Genomic DNA, 15,995 nt, shown 5'->3' on the forward strand with positions numbered 1-15,995 from the left:
TTGAGTCCTGGTGGTCTCGTATATGTAGGTATGTACATGAAGGTAGGTACTAATGCTTTGAAATAGTTGCATGTTTTTAGTAAGATGTGGACAAGCAAGAGTATTACAGAAAATTTTTATGCTTAGCTTAAATGATTGTTCTTCAGTAGTTCTAGATGTTCTTTGCTTTTAAGTATTATTGTGAAAATATAATGTGTGAAATACAATTTTAGAATTACATGAAAAAGCTTTGATTAATAATGAGAACTCTTTCTTTTTTTTTAAGATATTTCTCTCAAATCTTGGAAGAACATGGCCCTATGGAAATTAATAATAAATTACTAGTTGGGGAATATGAACATTTCCCTGAAGAAGCTCAAAAGATTGTAGAAGATGAAGGTGGTCTGAAATCTTTTCTTCTGAAATCCCTTCGTTTCATTATGGTGGATGATCTTATTGGCTTAAAAAAGCATGCAGTTCTTATTAAAGAAAATATAAACAGAAATGAGACTGGAGATAATGAAGAAGAAAACGTTCCAGTCTGTGATGTACAAGAAAATTCTTCCCAGAACAAGCTACAGCTAAATCCAGCTGCTAAGGAATTCAAACCGCTGTCTTATCCTAAGCAACCCCATATATCAACATCTACTGACTTAACAGTAGCAAGTTATGAGACTCCACAATATTTGCCCTGGTCTTTTCCTAATTCATGTAAATCGGTGTATTCTTTGCATAGGCAGAATATTGATACCATAGAAAATGAGTCGTCGTTTTCAGACATTTTACTGAAGTGCTTTGATTCTAAAAATCCTGGTATATTTTTGCCTCAGACTTCCTGGGGTTATCAATATGGAAGAATATTGCCAGTGCCTTCTCAAATGCCTCTCATTTCAAATGTTGCCAAGCAACCTAGCTACATTTATGCTGATCCTGTACCTCATCAGGATAATGATGAATCAGCAATTTCAGACAGAAAATACATCTTCAGCAGTTTTATACCAGCTAAAATACAAACGTATGAAGACCCTCAGTGCCAACTGGAGAACTCAGATAACACATTTTATGGAGACAATTTTGCGGTTGCAAATAGTACAAATGAAGCTGAATGTGGTATACAAGTTATTAAGACGGAAAAAGAAAGCAGAGGAATACCTCTAATGAAGAACAATCCTCATACAAGGATGATAGCTGTTCAGGTAAGAAATTAAAATGGAACAGCTATTTGTGAGCTTTTAAGTAATAAATGACAGTGTTGAGCACATCCTTTTTGAATGATTTCTTTATGACTTCCCAAAGGGTCAAATGTTGTATAGAGTTTCAAGAGCAAATATTCCAAGTAATACGTCCAGCCACCCAAATGTAAGGGATCTTAAAAGTAGTATTTAGCATTCTCTAGTACTTATCTCCCAAAAAAGGCCACGAGTTGGAAGATACTGAGGTGTTTATCAGACTGGGAACTTCCTTGAACTTGCAGTTTAAGTTGCTGACACTTTCTACAACTACTTTTTTTTCATTTGTAATTAAAGAGATGGTCACTGAATTTTGTTCTGCCTGAAACTTTCGCAGATCTTTTGACCCAGGATCGAAGGAGGAAACTGGTGCACATCAGTTTAAACTTCGCTTTAGAGGTTAAGGAAAGTCCTTCTGTGTCATTGTTTTTTCTTTCTGTAATTAGTTCAGTGATTTGTTTTAACTTTCACAATATTTGAGGATTTAGATAATTTGTAGATTCTAACAGTTGCTGGCTGATGCTTCCCTCGTGGTCTTACAGTGGCAGCCCAGCTGTAGGGTGAGTTCAGGGGCAAACTCCCTCACATTTTTCTTTTCCCTCCTGAAGTAAAAAACCTGAAGTTTTGTTCTACAGGCGGAGAAAGCATTGCTGAGCACCCGGAAAGGGGCAGGGCATGCAGCTGAACAGAAGCGGGGCTGGAGCATTCACTCTTTAATGGTGCCCCAGAGTTAGATCAGCATACACCACTCATGAAAACACACTTGAAGTAACAGAGGGAGACTGGTCACATACGCATTTGTTACAGAAAACATTTTGGATTAAGATGCCGGGTTTTCAGAGTTACGGATACGGCAGTTTCACACATCCATTTATGAGAGATTGTCCAATATGCTAGAGGGACTGCTGGGGAGGAGTTCCTCATTTTCGTTTGTTTAAGGGAGGAATAGCTTTTTGTAGCTGTAAGATAAATAGTCATCTTTTTATTATTACTTTCTAAATTAGGAAAATATTAGCATGTTTTTTTCAAACTTGTTTTGTGTACAAAACTTTTCTTCACTTTAAATCTTTCCTGAGCAGCTGCTGAAAGTTAGTTTCCCATCAGTCTTGGCAGATTAATTTCGTCACTTGGCTGACTGGGCTTTTAAAATGGGATTTCTGTTTGGTTCTTGAACACGTGCAACAAAGAGATAACAGAAGAGGCAACAGTTTTCAATTTAGTGAGTTCTGGTTAGCAGAGATCAAAAGAGCGCTAGGCAACAGGTATGTTTCTGTTTGCAAAAGTGTGGTAGAGCAAGGCATTATCTGACTATGATTTTTTATAGCTTATTAGAATGGCAACATCATCAACTGGATCTTTAATATGTTGCATGATTAGATTTTAAACTTCGGTTCTTTCAGTAAGTCCTTGATGGGTGGTGTTAGAGGAAAACAAGCAGGGACTCTGAAGGTCGTTGAGTCTAGTCCCTTCTAAGTAGAGGCACTTATGTAGTAGATCTTGAGTTTAGGAGGAGCCACAAAACAGCTCCTCAGTGAGCTGTCAGACGCTGGTTTTGCAAGTCTTAAGTTTTCAGACGTGTAGAGCACAGCTGTGTTTTAAAGACTCCTAGAACTGTTCTTAATGTAAGTACTTCATGATCAATTAAACTAGGGAAGGATCACGACAAAAAAAAGTGCTTTCATTAAAGATTGAAATCCATTTCAGAAACACTTGCATAATTTCTTTTTACATTGTAGATAGACCTACTTCATAATGTAGTTGGATTTGTAAAATTGTAGGTTAGGTACAAAAGCTCTAAAACAGAGCTGACCTACTAGTTGCATGTATAAACTGGAAAACTTTTTAATCAACTAATGATTCTTTGTATTCTAGGTAAATCGTGAAGTAGCTGATAGGGAAACTAATACCTTGCCTTTTCATCCATTTGAAATGCAACAAGTAAGTTACCTGCATATTTGTTTATATTTCTCATGAAGAAGGTAAAGGAATGCACAAAAATTTAGTAGTGAAAAGATGAAGGTTCTCTGAAAATGACATGTTTTAACAGGTATTTTTTATTTTGTTTTGTTTGGTGGTGTGTGTGTATGGTTTGTGGTTTGGTTTTTTTTGGGGGGGGAGAGGAGGGTTCTCCCCCCCCTCCCTTCATGTTGGGCTGTATTCTGTGATGTTCTTGGAAACTTCACATAGGCCCACAACAAGGAGGTTTGGGAGCTTTGTTCTGTAGCTATTCAAATGTTGGAATATGTTTTAGGGAAATTTAGTATTTCTTCTCCAAAAATCTTGAGGTTTGATTTAAATACTCCATTTGGGCATATAGACAGTTCGGACTGAGGTTAGTGGTAGTCTTATGTCTGTACAAGGAGATAAAAGTGAGAAAATGTGGCCTTTGAACTCATCATATTCCATTTGTGGTCAGACATGAATGTTCATTTCCTGAGCTGGACTGAAACTGTGATACGACTTTGTGTTAAACATTGTCCCCCCAAAGCCAACCAACAAACAAACAAAAAAACCCCACCCCAACCACACTCAAGATTTTGAATCTCAACTGACAGCAGACTATTCCTTTTAGACGTCATAATGTTTGGTGCCCTGTGGTAACAGATATTAGTTATATATATTTTATAACTGATTTATTTTCAGGGAGATATTCTACGTATGGAAAAAGAGCATCAGGTATTAAAAGAACAACTTAAAGAAGCACAGGAAAAATATGAACAGTTACAAAGCCGAAGCTTGGAGGAAATCGGTGCTTTAAAAGAGCTACTAAAAAAAAGTGTTGAAGAGACTGAGGTAATGTTTTTATCCATGCAACAGTGGGACAAAATGCAGTGGCTCACGAGATTGGTTGTAATTGATCAACAGCATCATGGTTTAACCTGGCAGCCAGCCAAATACCACGCAGCCGCTCACTCACTCCCCCCACCCCCAGCGGGACGGGGAGAGAATCGGAAGGGTAAGAGTGAGAAAAAAAATCGTGGGTTGAGATAAAGACAGTTTAATAGAACAGAAAAGGGAAACTAATAATGGTAATGATAGAATATACAAAATGAGTGATGCACAATGCAATTGCTCACCACCCGCACTGACCGATAACCAAATAGTGATTGCTACTTCCTGGAACACGCCTACCATTCATATACTGAGCATGATGTCACTTGGTATGGAATACCCCGTCGGCTAGCTGGGCTAGCTGTCCTGGCTGTGCTCCCTTCCAGCGCTTGTTCTGTTTTGTTTTGTTTTTCTTGAGCTGAATGTCCTTGACTAGCAGGGTACTTAGCAACAACTGAAAACATCCGTGTGTTATCAACATTCTTCTCATACTAAATCCAAAACACAGCACTAGGAAGAACTTTAACTCTATCCCAGCCGAAAACAGGACAAACAGTATTTTTGAAACTTGAATGGTAGTCCTCATTGCTGTGAAGGCTGACTCAGCAAACCTCACAATCTTTGTGTGTCATCTTCCTTCGAACACGCTTAAACACAGGGTATTGGTTGCCTCTGTCGAGTGGATAGGTATTGGTTTTAGTTCAACCCAAGAACAAAAAAGCACTACACTGCTGACTCTTTCCTCCTTGATTTGCTGGATTTGCTAACAGGCTTTATTTCCATGAAAACGTCTGGGAGCAAGAGGAGTAATCCCCAAACAGCACTGTCAGCCTATTATCTCTTTGACTTGATTAATTTTATAGTTAAAGCTGTAGATGCTGCAGGCTACCCGTTTGTCTACATGAAAAGGAATTTTTCCATTTTAAAAAAAAAAAATTCAGGTGAGACTAAAACTATCTCTCCCCATGCCCTCTCTTTAATCTTTAGTAAAATGGGGCCTGTCGTTCAATCTCAGTTTAATATATTTTTTCCCTTTCAATGGTGTTTTGGAGTAAACTCATGTACTGCAGCTTGGGAGCTCCTGAGTTCTAGCTTTACCATTGGCTGTGAGTAGCCTGGTAAACTTTAATATGAGGGAATACGGAGTCTCACATCTGTTTTTCTGTATGAATATTTGGTAAAAATGTGAGCTCAAAAAGTTTTGAGCTGAAAGCATCGCTGTATGCAGGGTGGATGAACTTGTCTGCGGACGTTGTAGGTGCTTTTTTACTTCCCCCCCCCATATTTCCCAATGATGCATTAATGTTACTTTGTGGTTTTTAAGCAGTAATGGCAGCCATATGCTGTCTTGCTCTGTTATGACTTGTAACTTCCCAGTTGTTAGTACTGAAACAACTGTATCAGTACTGATTTTGAGCTGGATTTTGAGTTGGATTTCAGTATGTATTTGTACGTGACACTGTGGAACTGGGTTTCTTCTTTTATCTGACTGCAAAACAGGGTTGCAAGAATTCTGAAGCCGTATAAATGAGGTGCGCAGATCATTGCAGGAAAGAATTTATGAGTATGTTGCCCATGCTAAACACCTGAACTAACAGTAAATTAAGCACTAGTAAAACTCTGTTACTGTAATTTTCACTGGCTTTGCTTCTGCTGTAACTTGCATTTGAATAAAATAGAAGTAATGTTTTCTTATTTTCTGCTTCTAGGTTTCAAAGAATGAGCTGGATTGGCTTCATCAAGACTTAGAAATAAAAGTGAAAAAATGGCAACAGGAGAAAAAAGAAAATCAAGAGAACTTAAAAGCACTAAGGAACACAGCTAAAAAGCATACAGATACCAATGATAGGTACTAATTTTATATACATATTTACATTGCTTTTCCTTTGCTTGATTTTTTTTTTTTTTTTTAAAACAGCAGTAAGTACAGGTATTTCTGATAGACTATGCTAAGTTTCACTATCTACTGATTCCATGATGTATGCAGAGTAAAAACTCAAACTTGTTGCCCTGGTTATGTCATTCTGAAATGAGTTAAATGCAATTGTTGGATTAGAGCTGCTGTTAACAGAATCTACATATAATGTTATTTAGCCTAATTAATAAATACACTACTCCTTCACTATTTAAGATCTTCCCATGTTTTCCAGAATCCTTTAGATCTGCACTGCTTTTTCACTTTTCTCCTTCATGACTTACCATCGCTTCTGCAGCGTGCTCCTCTACTGCATTATGATTAACTTTAAATTTTCATTTCCATTTTCATTCTTCTTCTGTTGTACAATCAACCCAGCCAAACTCTGGTCTGCATCTATTTTTCTTACATGCTTTTTGTCTGTTCTGCCACATAGCCTATTTGAGGGTCATCCATCCTTCTTTTCTCAGATTCAAGTAAAACTGCAAGAACCACATAACTGCATGTGTCTATTGTGGTTTTTTTTTACCGATCCTTCACCCTAAAGCAGAAATCTGCAGGGCTTTCCGTGGAACTTAAATCAATAATACCCATGTATGAATCCCATATGACCCTGTGTGCAGCAAACCCTGCTGTTCCCCTTGGCAATGAGCTCTCCTGGCGATGGAGGAGTGAGAATCAACTTCAGTCAACTTCTACTGTAGTCAACAAGCATCCATGAGATCATGTCACTGACATACTGAAAAATAAATCGTGTGTCATTTGATGAAGTGCTATCAGTAGCTTTTCCTGAAACATTCTAAACACTTCAGAAATCTTTAAGTATCCTAAGCATTGGCTGTGTAACCAGCTAGATGTTTCATCACAGTAATAGACTGAAATATGTACATGTCTGCTTTCGTGTTTTCATTTTTTTGCAAATTACACATAAACATTTAAAATCGCTTCTAGATAAGTGATGAAACTGACTGAGTAATAATTTTTCTAATCAGATTTGACAATTCCTACTGTATTTTTAATGTTCTCTCGGTTTATAGACCTGAGAAGACTTCTGTCCTTGAATGCTGTTGTGTTATCTTTAGTCTGAGTAGTTTGGGCCAAATCTCTCTTGAAAAATCATTGGCCTGCTTTTATATTAGTTCCTGCTTAATTAGAAATACTTTTACATGCACTTACAGTATTAAACAGCATATAAAACGTACATTGTCGCTGCTGCGTAATTGTCACTATGGTTTTAGAGGAACGTGTCACATACTTGCTTGTGAATATTTTTCAGAACAAGCTTAATAAATGTTTGATTACTCTAGGTATTCGAAGACCATTGACGAGAAGGAAAAGCAGTATAACATATATTTAAATACATATCTGGAGACCAGGTAAAACTCTTATACCTTTCAGAGGTATATACATTTTTCTACTGACTTGTCGTTACTGGAGTTGTCTGCTTCACTCTGAGTGAAGGCTTAGAAAAAATAAGCACTTTACCCTCTCTCTCTTGTTCTCAGTTAGTTTACTTTTACCTATCATAAATAAATACTATTTTCTTTTAGATATTTAGAACAATAAAAGTCTGGGTTTTCAAAATACTCTCATACATTTCCCTTGATTATATGATATTGTGTTCTAGAACACACGTTAGAAGTTGGGTGTGGTACAGACGTACTGAACTGTTCTATGTAGCTTTGGATCTTCACACGCTTATAGTCATGAATGTATATAAGGTTATCTAAACATTTTCTAAAAGTTACTCATTTGCACATAGTATAAAGTCAAGGTTTCATTTATAGATACATTCTTTATATATGTGATCAGGCTCAGAACAATAATACTTGCATGACTGCAGTAGTCAAACTCCAGTAAGCTTTTTAGGTTGCACAGCAAAATGTGGTTAAGAAATCCCAAGGCTGTGTCCGTAGAGCCAGCAGTATGGCTACATGAGAATGATACTATACCTGAAGGCATAAGCTGTACAATGTAAATGGAGATGCGTGGTTCTGAAGGAGAGAGAAGTAATAGCTGTAGAAAACCTCTAAAATGCCATGAATTTTAAATACTACTCTGTTGTAAATTTTACTCAAATATTTAACTTCTTTTTATTTCACAGTAATAAACTTGCTAATAAGAAAGTAAAATTGGAAGAGCTTATAAAAAAGAGTCAAGATGACTGCCAAGAGTGTGTGAAGAGAGCTGTTAAAGCAGAGGTACAAACAAAAAATCTTAAAAGGCTTTTGCTAGAGCTTGGATCATTTGCGCTGATAGTAGGTGGGGAAGATGACTAGTGAAGTCTTATCTAATAATTTACTTTTTGAAATAGCATCTAAAACTTTTCATAAGCATATATCAAACGTGTTAATCAACTATTGACAGGTGCTTTTCATGATGTTATCCTACAAAACTTTGCAGATCATCAAGGCACATTATTATTATTGACCAGTATTAAAAGTGCCCCAGAGTTTGGGGCATATAGTATTGCCCCAAACAAAATTCAACTAGTAATTGAGTTTCACACTTACCCTTGTTATGAATAGATTCCATTAGTAAGAATTAACCATAGGAACATAAGAAGTTCCTTGTTAAAAGTCAGTCATGGTTAGTGAATAGATAGCTACTTCTTTATCAGGTAGAATCAGAATGCAACAACCGACTTGTGTGTTTCACTTGTGTGTTTCTCTGCTGAAAGGAGAAGGGTACTGATAAATATCAAGATTTTTTCTGAAACTGTGTTTTTTATACTGGAAATGCTTTGAATATCGTGAACAATTCTCCTTTTTTAAGAAGGGCTTGAAGGCTGTCTTGTCTGCAGTAGGATTTTTATAAAAAGATTAGATTGTCCACATTAGTCTTCAACCATGCAGTATTTAAGAGGCTGCCTTACTCACTTTAAGTGTGTGTGTGTATATATATACATTTATGTATACACATAGAGAGAGAGAGAGAGAGAGATATGATAAGTTGCAAATGGAACATTTACGGATGCTTTCTACTATCAGTTGAAGTGAATGTAGCCTTTTTATCCTCCCGAAGGCCTGCCAGGGCTGTTAATTCCACTTGAAGTTCCTCACTGTAGGAACTGTGTGTATGTGTGTTGTACTCTATATCATCAAACTATTGTTTCAGATGCTTATTAAAATCTATTTTGAGGTTTTTTTCCTTGTGCTACAGCAGTGCTTTTGCTGCACTTTTTTTTTTTTTTTACGCAGTTATGTTTTGTTACAGATATCAGTACTCAAAAACTGGAAGGAAACTGAAGTATGCAAGCTAAATGGCATAGCTGCCAATGCAGAAGCAAATCTCAAGGTGTTGAAGTCATTGAGCAGGTATGGAGAGTATACACCAGAAATTTCAGTACTACTAGTTGCTAAATACAAATAACTACTGAATGTTTAATCACGATTATTTAACTAGACAAGTCAGTTTTACTTACAAAGGGATGCTAGCTTGAAAGGTGCGTAGAAATGTAATAGTTAAATGCAGCTTACCTGAAGCTGAATTTCTTCTTGGTCTTAAATTACCAAGATGTGTGATACTTACACAGGAGCCAGCTTCTTGTCTTACTCTTTTTCAGTCGGGGAAGATCCAGCTACTGGGAACATTCCAGTTACTCCTGCACAGTATCACTGGGAAGGGGCTGCGATGTAAATAGAAGAGAGTGCAAACAAACCTGCATGGCATGCAACAACATTGTTTTTTTCCTTACAAGGCACTAATTTAGCCCTTGGTGTTACCTTTTTTAAAACTTGCGCCATGTTCCCTTTCCCTGTCCGTATGTTGCCGCAAAATACTAATTTACAGTTGAGGAGTCCACTTCTAAGATTGGATAGGATCCTAAGTACCAGTAATTTAACTGATTTTAGCTTTAAATTGCTTGAAGTCTTTAACTTGATTTAGTTGGTAGGAGTACTAAAACCATTGGTCTTAAATAAAAATAATGGAAATGTTGGAGTTTAACTGAAAATCTTGAATACTTCAGCAGCTCAGCTTCAGCAGCCCTTACGTTGAAGCCACAAATTGATTCTTGGGAAATATTTATTTCAAATGTAAAGAAACAACTGGATAAAGTAGAGGTAAGCCTTAATTTCTCTTAACAAGCTTTAAGTTGAACTTTGGAAATTAAAACAGAGTAAATACCATAAATAATTTTGCATTCCTTTTTTAAAACAGCAGTAGCTTGTCCTCCAAATACTGAACTACTTTTTTTTTTAATTACAAAAGAAAGACACAGTTTTAAGTCCAGATTATTTAAGTATAGTTAAGTTACAATTAATATCTTCAATTTTATAAAGGCAGGAATCTGTCCTTTATACACTTGCTTCAAAATTGGATCTCACATTAACAAGTCTAGTCTCTTGGTTCTTTTGTATTTGTTGAACTTTAGAAACCAGTGCAACTTCTCTAAAAACAACAGAAAAGTCTCTGAAAAGTTCAGATGTAAAATGTCTAGGCTGAGTTTTAAGAACTAGAAAGGGTTTCCCACACCCTTTCAAGCATCAATGCAAGTACTTAAGTACAGATTTATGTTATTATAGCAAATGGTAGCCTTACGTCTCCATTTGAAAGGCCTGGTATCTTTGGTGTTTTGCAAAAAAGTAGTTGTGTTAATGCCATTTTAAATAAAGAGCGAGCTTTAGTTAATGCTGGTGTGGAGGATAATTTGTTTTCCTTCTGCAGGCTGAGTATGAAGAAAAAATTCAGACGGTGAAAAATGGTGTACGGAACTGCCTGACTAAAATGGAAACTGTGGATCTTCCTTCTCCTCCCAGCGTCTTAGTATGTATCTTACATTTGAGAGCAGTTTGTTAAGAAGTTCTTTAAGTTTGGATTGGTATGACTATCTGTTATAGGACATGTACATAAAGAACTTGAATGTATAGCCTTGAATACAAAGTGATCTGGCTCTCCATACGTCCAGGTAACATTCAGAAGGAAAAGGTGACTGCAGATTAGCATGATGACATCCAGCAAGGAGCGCATTCTGAAGTCCTTTGAGAGGCTTAAGCTGTTTAAAGTTAGCTTTAAAATGCTTTATGTTCTGTCTGAATTGGGACTAATGTTTTTGCGTATCATGACTTTCCTGTAGTACCAAAATCCACAGGGACAAGGTCCCGTTACACCAACATGTCTAACTGATTACGAATACCAAAATCCACTTCCAGTCATATCTGTTATGGAGTATAGCCATTTATGGAAATGCATCTGTAATGACTACATCCCAGATAAATACTATTTAAAAACATTTTCTCATGGGCCAACAGTTCCACAAATGCTTTGCTCAAATCACGTCAGTTACTTCTGAACCCTGCGATTGTTCCTGGTGCAAGGATGAAGTTGGTGTAAGTCAATACTCCTTGAGCTGTTCATCAGCGTGGTGGTGGGGAGACACACGACAGTGATAAAATACTTACAGCCAAGATCGCGGTAGCAGCGGTGCAAACAACCTACGTGCTGCCATTCACGGACGGTAAAATTAAAGCCAGGGCACAGAGCTGACGCCCAGTCCTGCAGACAAATAGCGTTCAGAAACCACTGGACCTGGGACAGCTTGGAGTAAGGAAGAAAGGGTTCAGTCGTATCTCAAAATAGGGAGATAATTGACTCAATAAGCAAAACGCATTCATAGTGCACACATGTATGAAATCCCTGAACTCATTGAAGGTGCCACAGAACTCTCTTATATGTATTCTCTGCAGAAAGTAATGTTTTTTTCTTTTGTTTGTTTTTGGTATAATTTAGATTCAAGGCTCTGTTCTAATACTTGGTTTTTATGATTGTTACTACAGTTTTTCTGGACTTACACAAGTAATAGTTACACTTGTGCTCTCCTGCATACCTTTTCTTCCCCACTTCCTTCTAGGTATCTCCTTTCTACTTACTGGCACAGAACTTTTAACAGTATGTAGGTAACTTAGTTACCATCCCTAGGTTACCAACAATTTACAGGTTGGGAAAGAGTGACTTTCGAGCCTCTTGTTCTGCATTTGGTATCTATTTTTACTGCAGTAATACAGGAGTAACCTTTTAGAAGAGAGATCTGTAATTCTTTCAGCTTTGAGAGGACTTTAGTAGGCAAATACTGAGTCCAAATGAAAAAGACTTGATGAAAACCCTTTTTCTCCCTGTTTAGTTCATTCTGTTAATTAATTAAACACCTTTACAGAGAAGGTAAAATACTGCTTCAAAAAGGTGGTAAGCTAAAGAACACGGAACAAGAAGTAGCAGGTTCTATGAAGAAATGCAGAATTTTAGTTCTGTGCGTTAGAAAGCCACCTTCCTAGAGCAGTCAAGTTCTGAAACAAATAGCCGTCACGGGGTCAAACAACTAAACTTATTTTAAGGAGTTCTTTCCATTTATGGAAGAGAGTCATCGGTGCAAAAAGAAGTCTTCCTGGATCATGTCAGTTCCAAGTCAGTTCCAAGTTTTTCAAGATGATAACTATAGCTGACATGTGTTTCTGTTTAAAAAAAATTACACTGGATTATATATAGATTATATAATCCGTTAAAAGCAGTGAATTTTGTGTTTTCAAATTGATGGCACTTATTTAAAGCAGTTCTGTTTCTACCACCAGCTTCAAGCTATACTTCTGTACGACTTACAGCTGTCCAACAGCCATGCGTTCTTTAGCAAAGCAAGAGTAAGTTAAAGGAACAGTTTGCCTCTCTGCTGTCCTACTTAATCCTGTTTCAGACAGGATTACTATTACTATTGTAGTACCTGTTAAAGAGCACCTTAGTGCAATATGTTTACCTAGGTAAAGCAAGTTAAGATAAATTGATGTGACCTTCCAGTTCCTTAGTGTGACCAAATGTGTCATAGTTTATGCTGCAAATGCTCGAGAGTTCTGCTCAATTTATTTTAATCACTATTTTTCCTGTGAAATCTGTTTATTTCCTAGACAAAACAAGGCAGACCTCCAGTCAGTGATCCAGCCATTGTCATGTATTCCTCTGCATCTGCACATCCTACTTTACTTCCTGCATTTTCAAGTTCTGAAGATCAAGGTCCAACACATCCTTCATCTAATACACAGGCCAGAGTTAAGCCAGCATATGCGGATTCTAAGGCTTGTTCTGCAAGTGGCGGATCAGTGAAAACACACTCCAAACCTCTGGAAGGATCATACTCTGATAAAGTTTCAGTAACTTGCCCGTCAGGGATTTCTGGAAGTAATATTCAGAATGTCCAGCCAAACCAGAACCTCCAAGATGACTCAGCTATACAACTGAGGCCTTCCGGACTTCCAAACAACAAAATGCTTCCAAAAGCATTTGAAAATATTATTGCGCGTCTACAGAGTATATTCCCAAACTATAGCAGGTATTTGTTTTAATGAGTGAACTGTTATGTTGAGTACTAGCAGTTCTGAACATCCAATGATAAAGTACAAAAAGAATTGATTTCCTAGTAGATGGCTTCTGTTTCACGAGAACAGTAATATGAGTTGTTCCCCTCCCATTCAGTGAGACACTCCTTAAGGGGATAGACCTATGGTGTTGGCTTATGTGTTTTGGGTTTTTTCCCCAATTAGAACCACTAAGAAATAGAAGTATTATTATTTTATTGTTTGGGGTTTTTTATGCTTAGTTATTGAGAGGTATTGGAAGCAGGTTACTTGCTACAGTTCATTTGAGAAGTTAGTATCTTTTAAAGGCTCTACTGCTGTGAGTCAAATATGGAAGCTACAGTGTTCTCCAATACAGTGACTATGCTGGTAACAGCCATGGTATTGCCAGTCAGTAATTACGTCTTTTCTGTCCCTTCAGTTCAGACTTTATTAGCTTCATAAAAGACGTACAAAGAAGAAACGGGAATACATTGTCAGGCTTGAGCTTCGATGAAATTCTAAGCAGAGTGACAGAACTCATTCTGGACCAGCAAAATAAGGTACAAAATAAGGTACTGTGGTGTATGTAGTTGCTGCCTTTTCTACTGTGCATCTCTGACAGAGGAAACAGTGCAGCACAGTCCAGAAAAGAACGCAAACTTCCCTTTGGTGTCAAGCTCTGAAATACGAACTTGCTCCAAATTCTTCTCCAATACCTGTCTAGGCACCAACTTCAGCGGGGAGACCTGCGAAGTCCGTATCCTCTGCTTCACCGGCACAGGCTGGAACTCGTAGTCGGGAAGTACCTGCAGAAGAAAATGTACCCAGCCCACCCAAGGCACGACCTACGCATAAAAACGCCTCGAGTAAAAATCCATCTCAGCCAAATCTCCAGCCCTGGGGAAATGTTGGAGCAACACCTAAATCTAAATGGAAAAAACTAGACTATACCGTAAGTTCTCCACTGTTTCAGTGAACATGAAGTGACTGCCCTGTACTTCTTATAAGACATGAAATAATCAAAGTGTTGCTGGAAAAAATAATTGATTTGTTCATTTTGCGTACAAAAGCTTAAATATACTTGGTTAAAACTAGTAACATCATTAACTTACTAGAATTTGCTGATTAATTGTTGCTAGCTTTCAAGTAACTTAAGATTTTATGTATAGGTCTCCAGTGATGATCCTTGCACAATATGTCATGATGAGCTAAGCAGAGACGCGTGTGAACTAGAATGTGGGCATCGTTTTCACAGAGAAGTAAGGATTTTTGTTCTTACCGCTTAGATGCAAATGTTTATGAACTCTGTTCAGGTATGCTGCTGTTCCACTTTCTAAAAGCAACCCTCCCCCCTCTTACCCTCCAGTGCTTAAAGAACAGTGCACCGTTTTCTTTTACGTACTGTGTACACCAAGGCTTGCTATATATGGTCTTACTGTGTCTGAAAGTTTCCAGTTTTAGTTTTTTAACTAAAATGGTAATTCATCACAGTGAATTTAAGCTTATTCTTCAGAGGATAAATTTGGTAGTCAAGTCACAGATTTGTTTGCAGCATACTTACAGAATGGGCTATCGCTATAAACCCTGCATTTGCCACCTGATAGCAGTTGCATGTATAATTTCATGTAGTAAGAAAGTCAGGATTATGTTAGAATAACTTGATATTTCTGTCCATGGCTTCTTCCTGTTACCTTATTGGTTTATTGCTGATTTGTTATTGCAGAATAGGTGCAAGTGTAACTTGATCAGCGCAGCTCCAGAACTGGAGAACAGTTTTCTGTTTTAGTAACTTAAAACGTTGGAAAAGTGCTTACCTATTAGTGACAGTTACTGACATACTTAAGCTGAACTCTTTACACCAGGCTTTGTTTCCTCAACATCTTCCTATTCTTGCAGTGCATTAGAACATGGCTTAAGCAACATTCCAGTACCTGCCCTATCTGCCGTGTTCATGCTCTGTTACCTGAAGACTTCCCTGAGCTTCCTGCACGGAACAAATATGCCTAAACCTTGTTTTATTTGAACACATTATAATAAGATGCAAAGTGGCTGCAGAATAACCACCGTGATAACGAACAGAAACACGACGCCTGGAAAGAGACAGAACCCTGGTTTTATTGAAAATGGTAGTAGAACTCAGACTGGTTCAGTATTTAACACTTAGCATTAAGCCCTAAGACGCCGGTACTGCCACGGCACCTGCAGAATCAAGTTAGCATCCTCCAAGGTCCAGCACTTTTCCTGGTCGCTGCCTAAACGTGTGACGCCGATGTAGTTCAGAGGCCAGCAGCACACAAAACTGGTACCTTTTTTTGGCTAAGGGCTATTTAAACTACTGCATCTACTTTTCTCAAAGGATGGTGCATAACTCCTGTAAAGAGGGGGCTTTCCTTCAGAGCTTACGCTGAAAATAAATTCTCATATTGAACAAGTAGGTGACCTGAATGACAGACTAGCAGAATTTGGAAGAGCCAAGACATTACCTTCCTCTGGCATAAACAATTACAATTTTAACTGCAGGATTCAAATCAGGCTTGTTGTCATCATTATGAATGCAGTTCATATAATTGCCGCTCCTTTCTCTGCATAAATCCATAACTAATAATTCAAATTGTTTAACTAATGACTTTTAGTAATATTTTGAAGCAAGAATTTTTAAGCATTCATGGGATTCTTTCTCTTTGTGTATCACTGAATTGGAATACTGTAGCTCAATTC

General features: G+C 37.5%; 1 protein-coding gene across 1 annotated transcript in view; it reads left to right on the top strand.

Moving 5' to 3' along the window:
* The window catches only part of LOC104083084 (E3 ubiquitin-protein ligase TTC3-like), a gene marked incomplete at its 5' end in the record, with an annotated part of 30,938 nt that extends 15,654 nt beyond the window's left edge, over window positions 1-15,284 (top strand). The window contains 14 exons of the mRNA XM_009586450.1: window positions 266-1,175; window positions 3,081-3,146; window positions 3,852-4,001; window positions 5,750-5,889; window positions 7,263-7,331; window positions 8,060-8,156; window positions 9,172-9,272; window positions 9,926-10,019; window positions 10,624-10,722; window positions 12,849-13,270; window positions 13,717-13,837; window positions 14,002-14,229; window positions 14,447-14,536; window positions 15,174-15,284. Of these exons, the coding sequence (XP_009584745.1) occupies window positions 266-1,175; window positions 3,081-3,146; window positions 3,852-4,001; window positions 5,750-5,889; window positions 7,263-7,331; window positions 8,060-8,156; window positions 9,172-9,272; window positions 9,926-10,019; window positions 10,624-10,722; window positions 12,849-13,270; window positions 13,717-13,837; window positions 14,002-14,229; window positions 14,447-14,536; window positions 15,174-15,284 (2,698 nt within the window). The remainder of the gene's footprint in view (window positions 1-265; window positions 1,176-3,080; window positions 3,147-3,851; window positions 4,002-5,749; window positions 5,890-7,262; window positions 7,332-8,059; window positions 8,157-9,171; window positions 9,273-9,925; window positions 10,020-10,623; window positions 10,723-12,848; window positions 13,271-13,716; window positions 13,838-14,001; window positions 14,230-14,446; window positions 14,537-15,173) is intronic.
* Window positions 15,285-15,995: the final 711 nt, after the last annotated feature.

Source organism: Fulmarus glacialis, unplaced genomic scaffold, assembly GCF_000690835.1.
Source record: "Fulmarus glacialis isolate BGI_N327 unplaced genomic scaffold, ASM69083v1 scaffold9261, whole genome shotgun sequence".
Classification (NCBI taxonomy): Eukaryota; Metazoa; Chordata; class Aves; order Procellariiformes; family Procellariidae; genus Fulmarus; species Fulmarus glacialis.